The sequence below is a fragment of the Colletotrichum costaricense genome (genome assembly GCF_030867565.1).
Source record: "Colletotrichum costaricense strain IMI 309622 chromosome Unknown Scaffold_12.1, whole genome shotgun sequence".
In the NCBI taxonomy this organism is placed as follows: domain Eukaryota; kingdom Fungi; phylum Ascomycota; class Sordariomycetes; order Glomerellales; family Glomerellaceae; genus Colletotrichum; species Colletotrichum costaricense.
This window is the reverse complement of record NW_026848241.1, coordinates 814,637-830,936: the sequence shown is the minus strand read 5'-3', so window position 1 is coordinate 830,936 and position 16,300 is coordinate 814,637. Positions and strand designations below refer to the sequence as shown.

Here is a 16,300-nt window from a genome sequence, read left to right as displayed (position 1 = left end):
ATTATGGAATTCGAAAGACTTCATTTACCATTAAGACGCGCTAGGATAGGTGGCAAAGAAAATTAGCTTGTATGGGTTGATATTATGTTGCTATGCTGAGCTGCCACTCGTACCGAACAGCCCCCAATTCTCTCCGAGGCGAGGGGCTGGTATGACGCACGAATCTCAAGCTCAATCAGTTACCCGAGATGCTGACGATGGTAAACCGTGGTGTTGTCGATGCGCCACGCGACCGAGGCGCGTAAAACAAGCGACATTGTCCTTGATGCCTAGGTATCTTCGCTGACAAGCAAATTGAGGTCTTGTCCAGGGCTGCGGCAATGAGAATCGATCACGAGGAATTACGGGGTCTCTCCCTCCTCAAGTTCTCCAACTGTAGAGCCCACTCAGGTGCATTTTCTTAACATAATCGTCTTCGTATGATCCGGTTCGATCTGTCGCCTCTCACGATATTCTTATACCGCTCCATGACACCTTCTGGCATTCGAATGTCGTATTCCAAAAGAAGTCTTGCAATGAGCATCTTAATCTCTGTAGCAGCAAAAAAGCGGCCTGGACACGCGTGGCGGCCAAAGCCAAAGGCCATGTTCTCCTTGGTCGATGACACGAATTGATACTGTTCCTTGTTTGCATACTGTAACGGATCGCTGCGGGCCTCGCTGCGGATGGACACGAAGCGGTAGGGATCGACTTGGGCTGATTCAGTGTAGTAAAGATTGTCTTGTAGTGGGCCGACCATGGGCACCGCGATGTTGGTGCCAGGTAGGAGCTGAGTGCCATCTTTAAGCGTCACTGGTTTTGTGATAGTTCGCATGAAGCTGATTAAGCTGGCGGGATTGAAACGTTAGGACTCGCGTAAGACTGAGTCGAGCAGCTTCATCTGGAAGAGGGCGCTAGTTGACCATTCGTTCTCATTGGCGGCTAGAACAGATTGGACCTCTTTTCGGAGAGCGGGAATGACATCGGGACATCGTGCAGCAATGTCATACAACCTTTTGTCCGGTCAGTCTGATGAGCTACGTCACCTCCTCGAACATTTCATGGCCTGGGGTGACCTACGTATGCGTGGCTGCCGTTGTGGTGGTGTGGATAGCAACGGCGCTCATGCTGAGCTGCGTTTCGGCGAGCTGCTCATTCTTGCCCATGCCAAACTTGCTAGATTTGACAATGAACCATTGCAGCATGTCCTCTGGTACCTCGGTAACTTCTTTGTGCAATCTTTTGCGTGCTTCAATGACTAGGATCAGGACTTGGGCAGCGCGGCGTCTGTGTTCAGCCAACTTCTTAATCTCAGGGACATATTGTTTGCCGATGAAGCGCAAGAACTTTGGCTACCTCTTTATCTTGGCCACTGCCTGGAAGAGGTCGACGACAAACATAGTGCTGGCCTCTAGATACTCTTCTTTGCGGCAAAGCTCGGGGCCAATGAAGACGCGGCCGGAGATGACAGCTACCATTTTAGTAGTTTCTCATAGAGTACTACCTCCTTCCATTCAGGACAGGGACCGATGTTGTCCAACACGGTGAGTTCGATATGGCTTGATAGCGTGACGGAGATCTTGCTGAGACTCGGCGTAAGGTTTGATTTGATCATGTTAAGTAAAAGGGGGTTGATTGGATGGTAATCCGTCCATCTGGTCTCGCAAAGCTAAGGCAGCATCAGCATCAACTCTGTAGAGTACCGAGAGAAAATTCACGAACGGCTTCCAAGAGAGGAACGTTGTTGACAGTGTCATTCGGCATCGTCCGAAGATCGTCGCAATGTTGAAGCGGAATCATTACGATATCGCCTGTCATGGTGTGAGCTGCCTTAGCAGGCCTGGCGGCCGCGAGTATTCTTCGGGAATACCAAAACGTCACTACCTAATCGCGTGGCAGTCATGTCGTGACGGGCGGATAAGGTCAATCTAACTATCTCACCGCCGAGAGAATGCTCAAAACTATAGGATTGAGAGCTGATCATGCTGGCGGTGTGCGTTACGATCTACGCAAGATTTCCAGCGGTGCCATTCACTCAATCGTGTACCTTGCCACACTATCATGATGAAGGTGTCACCGTGCTCTGGCTTTTCCACTTTGACGAGGAAAGTAGCAAGGCAGTCGACTTTTGAGAAAGTTGAAGCTTCGTCATCACTAACATCTTCAATCTGCTCGGAGCCGTCAAGCTTTGTGCAGTTACTACAACCTTTGGACTTGGATTGCAACCATGGCATCCAAGTGGAACTGGATGATGCGCGAACACGTCTGGTACATCTCAATCTCAGAGTACGCATCACGTTGCGCCTTTCCGTTATGAAAGAACTTCTCGGCTCGAGGAAAGGCAACTGGTCTTGCTATCTCATCTTGTTCTGGCGGGAGCACAAGAGTCCTCTTTTTGTCGCTGTAGCCGACTCTTTTGACCTTTGAAGGGTCTCGGAAGCCCTCAAGGCCATTTAAACAAATTTGCCATGAAGTAATCTAAGTTTACTTAGCAGAATATCCAGTATAATCGTGCAGTGATACATAGACTGGCGTGCTTGGTCGATCTTTTCGCTGATGCGGTAGATTGACAAGTCGTTTCTTAGACAGTCAGAGTTGGTGCGGCGAGGAGCTCCGCGGAAAATGACGCATCTTCCTGCCGCTCAGCTGCAACCAATGGGCACAAAGCTACACGCGCTGACAGACCGACTCACTAGCCCTTCATAAACTTATGATACTCTCGACTGGATTGCTTTTATCCCGTTGCGTCAGCAAAATACTTCCCTTCATTTATGTTTCAACACACGCCACCTCCCTTGACCCCCCAGCTCTACTACAATAATAGCTCGGATGTATCCGAGTCGGCTGGCCAGCCGGTGCATCCGGATCTTGGTTCTGCAGCCTGGTCCGGACACTAGCCCTATTCAAATCGAACTTCAGGAAGCAAGTATCGATGACCTCCCAACGTTCGAGGCGCTGTCATATGTCTGGGGAGACCCATCAGAGCGGCGACAGATCGACTGCTCTGGACAACTTGTCTCGATTACCCAGAACCTTCACGATGCTCTGCAACACCTACGGCATCCAGACCGAGAGTTGTTGATATGGGCAGATGCTCTGTGCATCAATCAAGAGGATATGGACGAGAGAGCAGACCAAGTACAACTCATGAGAGACATTTACTCGCGTGCTGAGAGGGTAGTGGTATGGCTAGGCCTGGACAACGAAGGCCGGGCCCCCCGTGCGATGTCTTTGATCGAGACGATTCATCAAGCTTGCGAAGATCACGCATTAGCTAAGAACATCGATCTTGTGACCATGGCTCACTTTACGCCGGCGACACAAGCGCTAGAAGGACTCGCAGGGATCTCTATCGAGAATGTTGCTGCGGCTGGGATGCGTTTGAGTAAACCAGAGCCGAAGGCAGAAGACTGGGAAGCGCTGGGGTGGCTGCTGTCTCGACCTTGGTTCACGCGAGTTTGGTGCGTGCAAGAAATCGTTCTCGCCCGATCTTCCAGAGTTTACGTCGGCTCTGTATCCTTAGACTGGGTCAAGCTGGGAGTCACGGCTGCCTGGTTAAGCGAGCAGCATCTTGCAAATGACTACGATGTGCCGGCTGAGATCGAAAATATGCCATTTGACAATGCGCATGCCATGTTCGACACAAGCGATATACCAGAATCAACTTTCTTGGAAATTCTCATTGCTTTTCGAGATCACCATGCCACAAACTTGAGGGACAAGGTCTATGGGCTGTTGGGGCTCATGCGCCCAAAAGACCTCGAGCTTTTCCCGAGTGTTGACTACCGAAAAAGTGTGGCAGAGGTTTACGCCGACGTTGTCATTACTGCTGTCACAGACAGTAAAATATTGGCTTCTTTGTGCTATGTCCAACATGAAGTCGAGTACAAACAAACCGATGTTCCTTCATGGGTACCAAGATGGGATATGAGTGGCGACGTGTCATCTATTCTCGATAGCCGATCCCTGACAGCCTGGAAAGAGGGCGACAAGCATGGTCTCCCGGAACTGACAGATTTCAACCCATCATCAGATGGCAAGTTAGCCGTAGCTGGTGTCAGATTCGACACCATTGCTTGGATAACCCGCGCTCTGGACGTTCAAGACTTCAAGGAAAGATCCACAGGCTCTGCGGTGTCACCTCATCCGATGCTAGATCTATGGCATCGTGCGTCTTCAAACATGTCGTATCCAGAATCTCAATCTGAAGACTCGCTGATGGCCGTGTTGATGATGGCTCTCACTCTGACTGCTGGGGTTACTGTTGGGTATGAGCGTGTGGAAGAGCTCGAATCATCTGACGACCGTGAGCAGTTTCATGCAGACTACCTGACATACGTACACAACTTACTTGAGGTTTCTGGCCTAGAGTCTCCAACTTTCGAGCCTCTCAATATCGCATTGAGTGACGGGAACGCCTCGCGATTCAGAGTCGCAGCGTCCCGCGCTTGCGACCAGCGATGTGTCTTTGAGACAGCAAAGGGGTTCTATGGACTAGCACCAGCCTGCGCAAGAGAAGGAGATGTGGTTGTGATGTTGCACGGTGGCCCGATCCCGTTCGTTCTTAGAGAAGTTAACAACGGGTGGTGGCTACTGGGCGACTGTTTCATCGATCCGCTCATGCCCGAGGCTGCTGACGATACGATCAGAGCTCGGTTCGGCGAGGAGGAAGTCTTTCTGCTTGTCTAGATACGACTTGAAACGTGTGGAGCATTATGTCAGTACATCGTAGTTCAAAGACCTCAAATATTCATTTCGGTTCCCAATATCCTGAACCCCGTCTATTCAGTAAGTTCCCCTCAATCGAGAACTACCGAGGTGGACCTCGCTTTGCCGTGCCCCTGGCCTGCGTAGCTTGCCCCAACGAGTTACACACAAGTGATTACATCATTTTTTGGCATGAAATGCTCTATGTGAAGAAACTTGTTGGTCGCCACGATCTTGAACCACGCATATTGGCCGATGCCATGACTTTTATTTCCGGGTCGGGGCTGAAGGATCTTTGGAAAGCGGAGTTACTCACATAAAGTCGGGGAAGTCCCAACGGACCCCTCAAAAACGCTCTTAGAGAATCCTTCTCCAGGAAGACGGATCAAACTTTGGACATTGTTTGATTGACACGAAGCAAACGAAACTCTTCAGAATGCACTCCATGTCAGAACCTCCGGAAATCATCACCCCGCAGGACCAGGCGGGGTCCACTGGGTACCAAGAAAGCTGGAGCTTTCTGGACGATGTGAAGGTTAGTCATCGCCTTGTAGTGGCCATTCAAGCCAGTAATGTGAACGGTATTGGTTTTCCTGACCGACAATTCAGCGACGCTTCGAGGCAACTCAGCCGGAGGTTTATGCGGCCTTCATCAAGGCTCTGAGTAGCTTCTACACTTCAACACAGAACCCAACCGGAAACTCTGAGGCGGTGCTCTTTGAGACCCACGAGACAGTAAAGGCGTTGCTGCAAGGGCATGATGACTTATTAGAAAGATTCGAGAGCAGTCTTCCCCAAGATTATCTTTACCGAAGGCATGAAGCAGCGGCAACGAGGCAAAGCTAGTACCCTGTAAAGACAGTCTTTACATTATACATGCAGTCTCTTATCTCACATCAAGCCACATCGGAGGAGCGTCATATGACAAGATAGACTCGGCTCATCTGTGTTTGCATGAGCCCGGGCCAACGGAAGGGCTCGGTTCACAAGCATCTTGGTGTCTGATTCTGAGCTTATCCGGTTCATGAAGCGTCCATTGCCCTTTTCCGTGTTGAATGCCTTGTTCGCGCAACGCTTATTTCTTATCCCAATGTCCGAAGTTTGACATACCCAACATCTTCCTGGAAGCTTTACCCAACATGCGGAGATCCTCCGCCATTCCCACATCCAAAATCACCCAACCAACTGTGACTCGCCAATGCCGCTTTCCCCACAGCTGCCAATTGCTCTTGGCGCACTTCCCCTCTTTCTGAACAAAAGTAGAGTCTCAATCCTACCGCCAGCTTGTGAGACATTACTGCCGGCTGTTTCTCACTTTTTCCAGAATGGGCCTAGGAAGATCCCTGAGAACCCTGGTTGTTCTTGCCCATCAGCAACGCTTTTTTGCATTTCACGTACGGGGTTTTATAATGCCATCCAACTATAGGCCATGTTGTCAACCCCAGACTTTTGCAACTCCAGTCTGGGGTGGCGGGGTGACTCGATCATGTGGGGATGAAGAGCCAAGGTTTCTTGATATTGACACGCCTTGAGAAGCCATTTACCGTATATGTCAGCCAGAACAGATGTACCTCTCCAGATACCGAGACCTTCCAGTGTGATGTTTCGGATGCTACATCATGCCGGCTTTTTAAAGAAATCCTATACTTTTTGTCCGCCGTGTCTTTATATAGATCAGTCAGTGACCCTCACGGATCCGGAACCGTCCGTCCCAAACGATCATTGTTCAACTCTTAGCATTATCTCTCATTTGATCCCTTGTATAGGTCTGGAAGAATTGCTCAGTCATTATGGCCTTAAAAGGCGAATCTGAGGTGCGCCATCTACGTAAGGCAGCTGAAAATGAAGTCGAAGAAAAGCTTGGTCAGTCGGCCATTCACGAAGCCAAGCAAGCTTCAGACGATGAACATGCGCAGACCCTTCGGCAGGCACTCAGCGAGAACCGTAAGGCGGTGTTTTGGTCTGTTATGATATCCATGTCCATTGTGATGGAAGGGTGAGTAATTTCTGTTTTGGGTCTTCGGAAAACCCGAGATACTTGCTCAACGTTGATTGCTTTCAGATACGACGTCATCCTAATCAACAACTTCTTTGCCTATCCAGAGTTCCAAAAGAAATATGGCAGTTGGTATGGCGAGGAAATTGGCTATCAGGTCTCTGGACCGTGGCAAACAGGTCTAACTATGGCTTCCACGGTCGGTGCCATCTTTGGTTCGTGCTTCCGATCTGTTGGCCAACCCCCCAACTGGAGACTGACACCGGCCAGGCGGGTTGATGAATGGATACTTCGCATCCAAATATGGCTATCGATGGGTCATGATCGGCGCCATGTTCTTCTTGAACTGCTTCATCTTTGTGGTATTCTTTGCGCACTCTGCCGCCATGCTTCTAGTTGGGCAAATTCTTTGCGGCCTTTCCTGGGGTGTTTTTGTAACGCTAAGTCTAGCTTATGGTAATTCTCATCACTTATATTTAAAACCTTCTTAACTACTATTAGTATCCCTATTATAGGGTAGTTAGTTCGAACCGTGGGTTAACGAAGAGATTAATTAAACTATATAAATATTTACGTAAGTATAAAAAGGAGGTTCTAACCGTAGGTTAAGCTAGTTATAATAATTATAAATAGGGCCCCTAATTAGCCCCTACGTAGTTAGCTATATGCTATGGTTAAATTAAACTTTTAATTTAATACTAACTTTCTCTTTTTTTTATTAATTTATTTACTATAATTAGAAGTATAATTCGACCTTAGGCCCGTTTATTAAGTCGTTTCCTTTTTTTTCTTTTTTTTACTTTTTTTATATAACTTATCCCTCTATTTATATATTAACTTTTTTATTACTTACGAATTATTTTAGCCCCTTATTAAGTACTACTTTTATAAAAACGTTAGCGAGGTTATTATTATTATTAATCTAACGGATCTTAAAGATCTTGCGCTTTTTATATAATTACCTAAGGGCTATAATATTAATTATAAGCCTCTTTTCCTTCGTTATTCCTAATTTAATAAGGTATTTATATAATAAATAAGAATTAGTATAAATAACTATTAGGATTAATAAAAAGTTAAGTTAATTAGTAATCTTCTTTAGCGTCGTTAAAATTACGTATACGAGGTTAATATTATTAACTATATTATAGATTTCTAACGCTAATATACTTCTTATTACTCACTTACTTTTAGTTAACGAATAGTAGACTATATTACTATATATAATAAATTCGCTCTTACTTATACTCTCGTTAGCTAGGATAATAATATACCCTAATTACGAAATAAAGTCGTCGTTATTTGTAAATAACTTATTAATAAAGACGTAGAGCTTACTAATAACAAGGTTAATTAGGTAATAAATAAGGCCTCGATTAAAATTTATTTATTACTACTTAAGCCGCTTATTAAGTACTTTGACGTCTTATTTATTTAGCTCTATAGCTTATATTATTTTAGTATAGTTAAAAATTACCTCGGGTTAGTATATATTTATAATATATACCCCTCGCGCGAGCTTAGCCTTATATTACTTTTTAATATCGATTACGTTCAGGTTAACGAGGGTAATTTTCTTACCCTACCCCTTTTATTAAAAAATAACGGTTTCCCTTTTAATTATAAGAATCCTACTATTAAACGCTAATAAGTTATTCGTTATAAGGACCTTTTTTAGCTTTATTAAGAAGCCCGCTTTTTAAAGCTCCTTATCCTCTTTTTTTATAAAGTTAATATCAAATAGGCCTAATATATTATCGGTTTATATTCTAATAATTTTAAATTATTCGCTTTTATACTTAGAGATTAATAAGTACGGGTCGTACGTAGATATAATTATTAATAATCGATTAATATAAAAATCGTAGTATATAGCTTACTAATAGGTACTTAATTTAGTAAGCTTATATAGTAGTTTAAGTACTTTAATAATCGTACTTTTTAAGTACTTACTAGCTATTTTTTTTAATAAGTAGGCTAGGATTTTCTTTATAAGCCCTGTGGCTAATTAAGTATAGGCCTAAGTAATATTACGGCTCTAAATCTCGTATCCCTTTTTCCGTAACGATATTATTAATACTATTATTAGTTATTAGCTATAGCGCTATATTATAGGCGATTAGGTAAGTAACGTTACTTTTTTAACGTTATTATACTTTTAAATTATATACTTAGATTTTTTATACGGTTGGGGTATTCCTTTTTTTTTAATTTTATATATTATTTACGATTTAAATATATAGAGATTTTTATATTTCTCGGGGTTATAGAGGATAAATTAATAGACCCTTTAATTACGTAGAGTGTTTATTTTAATAAGATCTGATCCTTTATATAGCTTTTTAGTAATTGTGATAATGCCTTTTTTACGTAGTTTAATTACTAGCTCGAAATTAGCTTTTTTTTTTACTATATAAAAGGTGTTAATTACTTCGTTATTAGTAATAAATTGCCGCGTTAGGGCTTACCGTCGTAGTTTTCTATAACGTCTCGCCGGTAATATTAGTACCTTTTTAATAATTTCCTTTTCCTCGTCGTTTATTAGTACTATTATAACGATTTTGTTAAGGATAATTTCCTATGTCTTTACTATAGGTTATATAGTTTCCCCTAGCTCTTTTTCTTTTTATAGGCTAGAAATTACCTTAATAAGATTTATATAATATAATCTAACTATAGTAATTAATACTTCGAGTAGTTAGTTACGATCTTTTATAACTACGTAAAAGCGCTCGTTAATAGAAATTAATTTATATAGCCTAGCTTATTACTAAGTAATTTTATACTAAACTTATATATTTAAATTTAGGGGTATATTTAAATTAGCCCCTATATTAGGCCTATTATATATAATAATTACCTCGTTAACTTACTTTTTTATATTTATTTTGCGTAGTGCCCGTATTATTTTTTTAATTACTTGGGCTCGTTAGCTTACGTTTAGTAACGGTAGCGAGGCTAAAGTCGTCCTTAAGTATGCTCTAAATATTAATAATATTAGTATAAGACCGTTAGGTTTTATAATATTATTATAGTATTTAAGTACCGTTTAGAGGTATTCGTTATTAGTAAAATTAGGATTTTTTTTTTTAATAATCTTAAACGCCCTTTTTAGCTATTAGTATGCCCTTTTTACTTTTTTAATACTATAGTACGCTTCTACGAGTACGATTTTTAGCTATATACTATAGGCTATTGTATTTTTCCTAAATTTTATTAACTTAAAACTCGTTTTAGCGTCGGTTTTAATACTATCTAGCGGTCCTTAGTATATATTAATCTAGCTTTTTCGTAGAGCTACTTATACTATCTTTACTTATAAATCCCAGAGGAATTACCCTACTTAAAATAATATAGCCTCGTCGATTATATATAGGACCGGTCGACTATTTAAATAGAAGATATTAATAACGATTTTTTAATTAAAGTTAATCTTATTACGCAATTTAAATTTAAATCTGCGTAGGCTCTGCGTATTTATTTAGTATTAATAATATACTTTTATTAACTACTCTAGCGCCCCTATTTTAATATCCTTATTACTTAATTATTTTAAGAGGTTATATAGCCTTATAACTAATAGGTACCCGAATTTCTAGTATAGTCGTTTAAACTTATTTTTTATTAAGTAATTAATTAACTTTATGTTATTAATAAGCTTTATAAACGCGTACCCCTATTATCGTTTAACTATTTTAAAGTACTTATTACTAGAGATTTTATTCTTCGTATTATTAAATATAATACCTAGTTAATCTATGTTTTTTAGATATAAGAGAAACGGGGTATTAATAAGTAGAATATAGAAAGTTATTATTTTAAAGTGCGTTTTTATTTCTACCGTACTTAGGGCGACGATTTTCTTACCTAGGCCGAAGCTAATTTTTATAATACCTACTATTAACGTATTAAGCATTACTAATACGATTTTTTATAGCGCTTAGAATTACCCCTTTCTTCTTATTAATTATTATAATACCCTAGTATTTAGGATAATCCTATAGAAATTATCTAGGCCGTACCTTTTATTCGCATAGAATACTTATACGAGCTTAGTATTTAAATAATCTAAGTAATATAAAAAAGACCCCTCTAGCTACTCTTAGAATTACTTAGTACTATCTTTCTTTTTTAATATTAATAAAAGTAGTATTTTTTCTTTAAGTATTAAGAGAATAGAATTCTATATTATTAAATTCGTCCTTTTATCTACTTTTATATCCGTTATCTAAGGGACCTTCCCTTACTATTTATAAATAAAAGCCTATTTATTAAGAGCTTTTATTACTTTTTATTTATTTAGCCTCGTATATCCTCTAAAAGCTAACGGTACGAAGAATAAGTAGTTAATATTATTAATTTTATTATAATCTAATTTGTTAGTATAATGTTACGATTTAATATACATAACTAACTTAGAGGCTAACCTACCGGCCGCAATAACTAGGTATACTATATATATAAGTAAAATAAGAATACGGCTACTCCTCGCAGAACAAAAGAACTATAAATAAGTTACGTACTAATAAAATAAGGATTATTTTAAATTAGAATAATTTAATATAACTTAGGGGTTAAATAATTATTTTAGATTAGAATAATCGAGGACGACTTAAGAGATAAAGGATATATTTAGGGACGAGATTTATATATAATATAGACTTAAGCTAGGCTTAAGGATAGACTTCTTATAGCTTCTTTAATAATTAACTTAGTATTAGATTTTATAATTATTTTTAGTTATTTTTATTAAGAACCCCTTTTGATAAGACTATAATTAATTACCGAAGCCTTACCTATTTTACGACTTATAAATATAGCTTTAGAGAAGCTATTTATAATTATAATACTATTTACTTAGTACTCGTAGCTTTAATTTTTATTAATATACTTATTATAACTAGCTAGCTATAATATTTTGATTACTCTTATTTAGTAAGTTAATTTTATAAAACTTACTAAGTAGTAAAACGAACGACGATATTTTTTAAGACCTTAAGTACCCCTTTATCTAACTCTAAGCGACCTATCAACTTAGTTAGTAAGCTAACTAGGGTTAAGGATAATAAAATATTTAATATTATTTATAACTCTAATAGTAATATAGTTTTTAAAAAAGTAAATTATAAAAAAATATAACGTATTATTAAAAAAAGTAATAAGCGGAATAAAAAACTTACGGAACTTTTTAATAATAATTCTATTTAGATAGCCGTAACCCTAACTAAGAATAACGAAAATATTACCGCTCTTTAAAATATAATTAATAAAGTTATAACTAACTTAGGAATTAAAAAAAGAGAAGTAAACGACTTAGAATAAAAAGTTAGAACCCTCTAAGCCGCTACTAATATTATTAAGATTTTTATAGATAAATAAGAAAAACTTAAGTTTAATATACTTATTATTTTTAATAGAATTACTAGGCATTTTAAAGGATTTTTAATTTAGATTAGAACTTATTAAACGTTCTATGCTACTAATTTCCGTAATAAGACTAAACAAGTTATTTATATAGTAACCTTTTTTAAGAAACGAGCCTTAGAGTAGTTCGAACCTTTTTAAAAAGAATTCTTTAATAATAACGGTTATTTACTATACTATAAAGAAGAAACTACGAATATTTTTAATAATATAGTAGGATTTTAGAATACCCTCAAATCCCTATTTTAAGACCTTAATAAAAAGTAATAAGCTAAGAAAAACTTAACTAACTTTTAATAAACTAAGTCTACTTCGTACTACGCTACTAAGTTTAGGAAATTTATAATACGACTCGATTTTACTAAGGAAACCCGTATTTTTTCGTTTTATTAAAGACTAAAAGATAAAGTTAAGGACGAATTTAGTAAAATAGAAATATTAATAGAATTCTTATAGTATATCGAGCTCGCTATTAAGATCAATATTTAATTATATAAACGACGTAAGGAAAAGGGAGAGGTACGACGCCCTTAAGCTAACTCTAATAAAAGATATTAGAATTATAGTAAATTACTAAGTAATTATTAAAATAACCTAAGAAACTAGTAATAATAAAGTACGTTTTATAAATAATACGGAAGACTTATAAACTTTAGTATTACTAAACGTAAAGAACTATAGCGAAAAAAGGACTTTAAATACTATAACTACAATAAGCTAGGATATATAACTAGAGATTACTAATAACTTAAGCGTATTTAATACTAGCCTATTCTAGAAAAACGAGCTAATATTATAAGTAAGGAAGTCCCTTATAAATAACTTTTATAAATAGTTTACTATAATAATAGCTACCTTACTTATTAAAATAGTAAGGAATAAATAAGATAGTACTTAAAATAACTAAAGAATATAAAACGATCCGGATATAATACTATATTATTTTTTATTAAAACCCTAGTAGTAGTAATAAAAGAAAAAAAGATACCCGCTTATTAACTTTATACTCTTAAAAAGAATAATATCGAATATATTATTATACTCTCTTAGATTTATAAGAATATAAAGAAGAGAGCTAAAATAGACCCCGTTATAAAGGATATATTTTACTTTTTTAAAGGATAAATTAAGTAAAAATTCTTAACTAGTATAAAGGAGTAACTCTTTAAATTCGAAAAAAGAGGACCTAATATTAAAGAAATTATAAGTAGCCTTGTTTATATAGTACGATAAAACTATATAAACTAAAAATAATTTACTAAGTTTAAAAAAGGACTTAAATTAAGTAAGATCCTAATTAAGTCTATTTATATAATACGAAAAGTAGACGGTAATAAAAAATTTATTTATAAAGTTAAGGAATAGCTCGAAGACTTTTTATATAAAGATAAGATTAAAGTACTTAAGAGACCGACTTTTAATTTCGGAATTATGAAGAAAAGAAAAATTAACTTTAACCTTAGGGAAGAAGAAAATATTAATATAGGAACTAGTTCTTTTTATTTTAATAAAATAGAATTATTTTATAATTCGGACGAACCTCGTAACGTTACTTAATAACGTACTTAGATAGAAATTGATTATAAAGTACTACTTAGTATTAATAATACTAATTCTAAAGAAGATAATGACGAACTACGGTATAAATATATTTATTTATTTAAGGATAACTAAACTATTTAGCTCTATAAAACTAAAGAACGTAAGAAGGTTATAATAACCTCTTATATAGATAAAGATTATTTTTTGCTCAATCCCGAAAACCCCTTTTATTAGGAATTATTTTAGGTAGAATACTTAGATAATAAATACTTTTAGTACTTCGTATATAAATAAAATAGCCGTTTTTATTTACGAAAATATAATAATAAACTTATTAAGGATATTTATATAGAAGACTAACTACTTAGCTAGACGTTGCTAAGTTTTAATAATAATAATAAGGTAATATTCGGTCTAGACCCTAGCTTTTTTATAAAATACTTTAATAGTGAGTATATAGAATAGGAAGATTATAAATATAACTAATATTAAGTTTATTATATCGGAAAGGCTAAGGTATAGAGGGAATAATAGGAACTATATAAGTAAGGTACTTAATAAAAGAAGCGTATATTAAAAAATTAAGAAAGCTAATTACGAAGGAACGACGAGAGGCGAGAATAAAAAAAAAGTTCTTATATATAACTAAATAATATAATAACGTATATTTATAAATTAACTTCGATATTTATAGACGAGGACTAAACGCTATTATTAATAGTAGTATATAAGAAACCTATATTTTATTAAGAATAGTAAATAAACTTAACTTATTATAAGTATAAAAGGATAACTTATATTAACTATAAACGGTAGAAAGAGAACGAGTTAATTATAACTACGGATATATTAATTAGGAAACCGTATATCTTTTAATATATATTAATAATTAATAAAAATAATTATAATATAATATTATAGAGATCGGAAATATCGATATTATCTTAAGAATCTCGTAGTTACGAAAGTATAACTTACGGATAGATTAAATTACTAACTAGGTTTTCTAAAAAAGTTTAGTTACTAAACGACTTAAAAAGAAAAAGGGTTTAAATAGATTTTTAGTAGCTCTTAAAAAACGAGAATAAATACGATATATAATTTTTATTAAAATAGTAAAAAGTTCTAAGAAGTTCGTAACTGGTACTAATAATTGAAGATCGTAACGACTCTAAACTATACCCGAAGAGTACTAGATATATACGAAATTATTTATAAAACCCGAAGAAATAGGATTACTAAAACATAGTAATTAGGATATAAAAATCGAATTTAAAAAAGGAACATAACCTAGGTTCTATTTAATATACTTAATAAATTAAGAAGAATAAGAGTATTTTAATAAATATATCGATAAGAAACTTGAGAAGGGATATATTTAACTATTAAACTCTCCCGTAGGATTCCCCTTATTCTTTATACTAAAAAAGGGCGGAAAATTAAGACTTATTATTAACTATAGGAAACTTAATGAAATTATAAAAAAGAATTGCTACCCCTTACTGTTTATTATTAAGTTTAGAGATTTATTTTACGGAGCTAACTAGTTTATTACTATAAATCTTAAGGAAGTATTTAACTAAATTTAAATTAAAAAAAGAGACGAATAGAAAACGGTATTTCGAACTCGTAGAGGACTTTTTAAGTACCTCGTTATACCCTTTAGACTTATTAATACTCTAATAACTTTTTAAATAATAGTTAATTACGTACTCTAAGAATACGTCGATATTTTTATTATTATTTATATTAATAACGTTCTTATTTTCTCTTCTAATTTCGAAATATATAAAAAATATATTTATATAGTATTTTAGAAGCTCTAAGATACTAAACTATATACTAAGCCCTCTAAGTACGAGTTTTACGTATAAAAAGTAAACTTCTTTAGATATATTATTATATTAGGATAAATCTATATATAAGTATTAAAAGTAGAGGTAATTAGGGACTAGCCTATATTATAGAACGTTAAAGATATATAAGGATTCTTAGGATTCGTTAACTTTTACTAACGATTTTTTAAGGACTATATTAGTATAGTTAGACCTCTTAATAACTTAATACGAAAGGATACCCTATTTATTTAGGACCCTAAGTATAAAGAAGTATTTGTTAAAGTTAAGAATATAATCGTTTCCGAACTAGTTATTATAATCCTAGACCCTTAGAAACCTTTTAAAATCGAGATTAACGTTTTAAACTTTATTATAAGAGCGGTCCTAGGATAACGAAACGAATAAAAAAAGCTTTACTTATATTATTTTTATTCTAAAATATTCTACGGAACAAAATTAAATTAATAAATTTATAATAAAGAACTAATAGTAATTATCGAAGTATTTTAAGAATAGAGACTATAGTTATCTAGAACTAAGTACGAAATAACGGTCTATATAGACTATAAGAACCTTATAAACTTTATAATAAATAAGAACCTAAATAAACGATAAGTTAAATAGAGCGAATTCCTATTTAAGTATAACTTCCGAATTATTTATTAGAAAGGTTTAGAAAATAATAGAGCGGACGCTCTTAGTAAAAGACCTAACTATAAGGTTACGGTCCTTAAAAAAATATAAGTTATTTTTAAATAAAAAAAGGACGGTAGTTTTATACTAATTATAAAACTTTTTATAATAATTAAAAAGA

General features: G+C 35.6%; 4 protein-coding genes across 4 annotated transcripts; 2 read left to right on the top strand and 2 right to left on the bottom strand.

Moving 5' to 3' along the window:
* Nucleotides 1–400: 400 nt before the first annotated feature.
* CCOS01_11225 (ent-kaurene oxidase) lies at nucleotides 401–1,797 on the bottom strand (the record flags this gene model as incomplete). Its single annotated transcript, XM_060459378.1, has 4 exons — nucleotides 401–827; nucleotides 1,060–1,266; nucleotides 1,336–1,450; nucleotides 1,683–1,797. 4 exons carry the CDS (start codon nucleotides 1,795–1,797, stop codon nucleotides 401–403), a joined length of 864 nt encoding a protein of 287 aa, XP_060310110.1.
* Nucleotides 1,798–2,808: 1,011 nt separating this feature from the next.
* CCOS01_11224 (heterokaryon incompatibility protein) lies at nucleotides 2,809–4,668 on the top strand (the record flags this gene model as incomplete). Its single annotated transcript, XM_060459377.1, has 1 exon — nucleotides 2,809–4,668. One exon carries the CDS (start codon nucleotides 2,809–2,811, stop codon nucleotides 4,666–4,668), a length of 1,860 nt encoding a protein of 619 aa, XP_060310109.1.
* Nucleotides 4,669–5,122: 454 nt separating this feature from the next.
* CCOS01_11223 (uncharacterized protein) lies at nucleotides 5,123–5,532 on the top strand (the record flags this gene model as incomplete). The annotated part of the gene is made up of 2 exons (XM_060459376.1): nucleotides 5,123–5,221; nucleotides 5,296–5,532. 2 exons carry the CDS (start codon nucleotides 5,123–5,125, stop codon nucleotides 5,530–5,532), a joined length of 336 nt encoding a protein of 111 aa, XP_060310108.1.
* A 4,901-nt stretch (nucleotides 5,533–10,433) lies between these two features.
* CCOS01_11222 (uncharacterized protein) lies at nucleotides 10,434–10,598 on the bottom strand (the record flags this gene model as incomplete). Its single annotated transcript, XM_060459375.1, has 1 exon — nucleotides 10,434–10,598. One exon carries the CDS (start codon nucleotides 10,596–10,598, stop codon nucleotides 10,434–10,436), a length of 165 nt encoding a protein of 54 aa, XP_060310107.1.
* Between the last annotated feature and the right edge of the window lie 5,702 nt (nucleotides 10,599–16,300).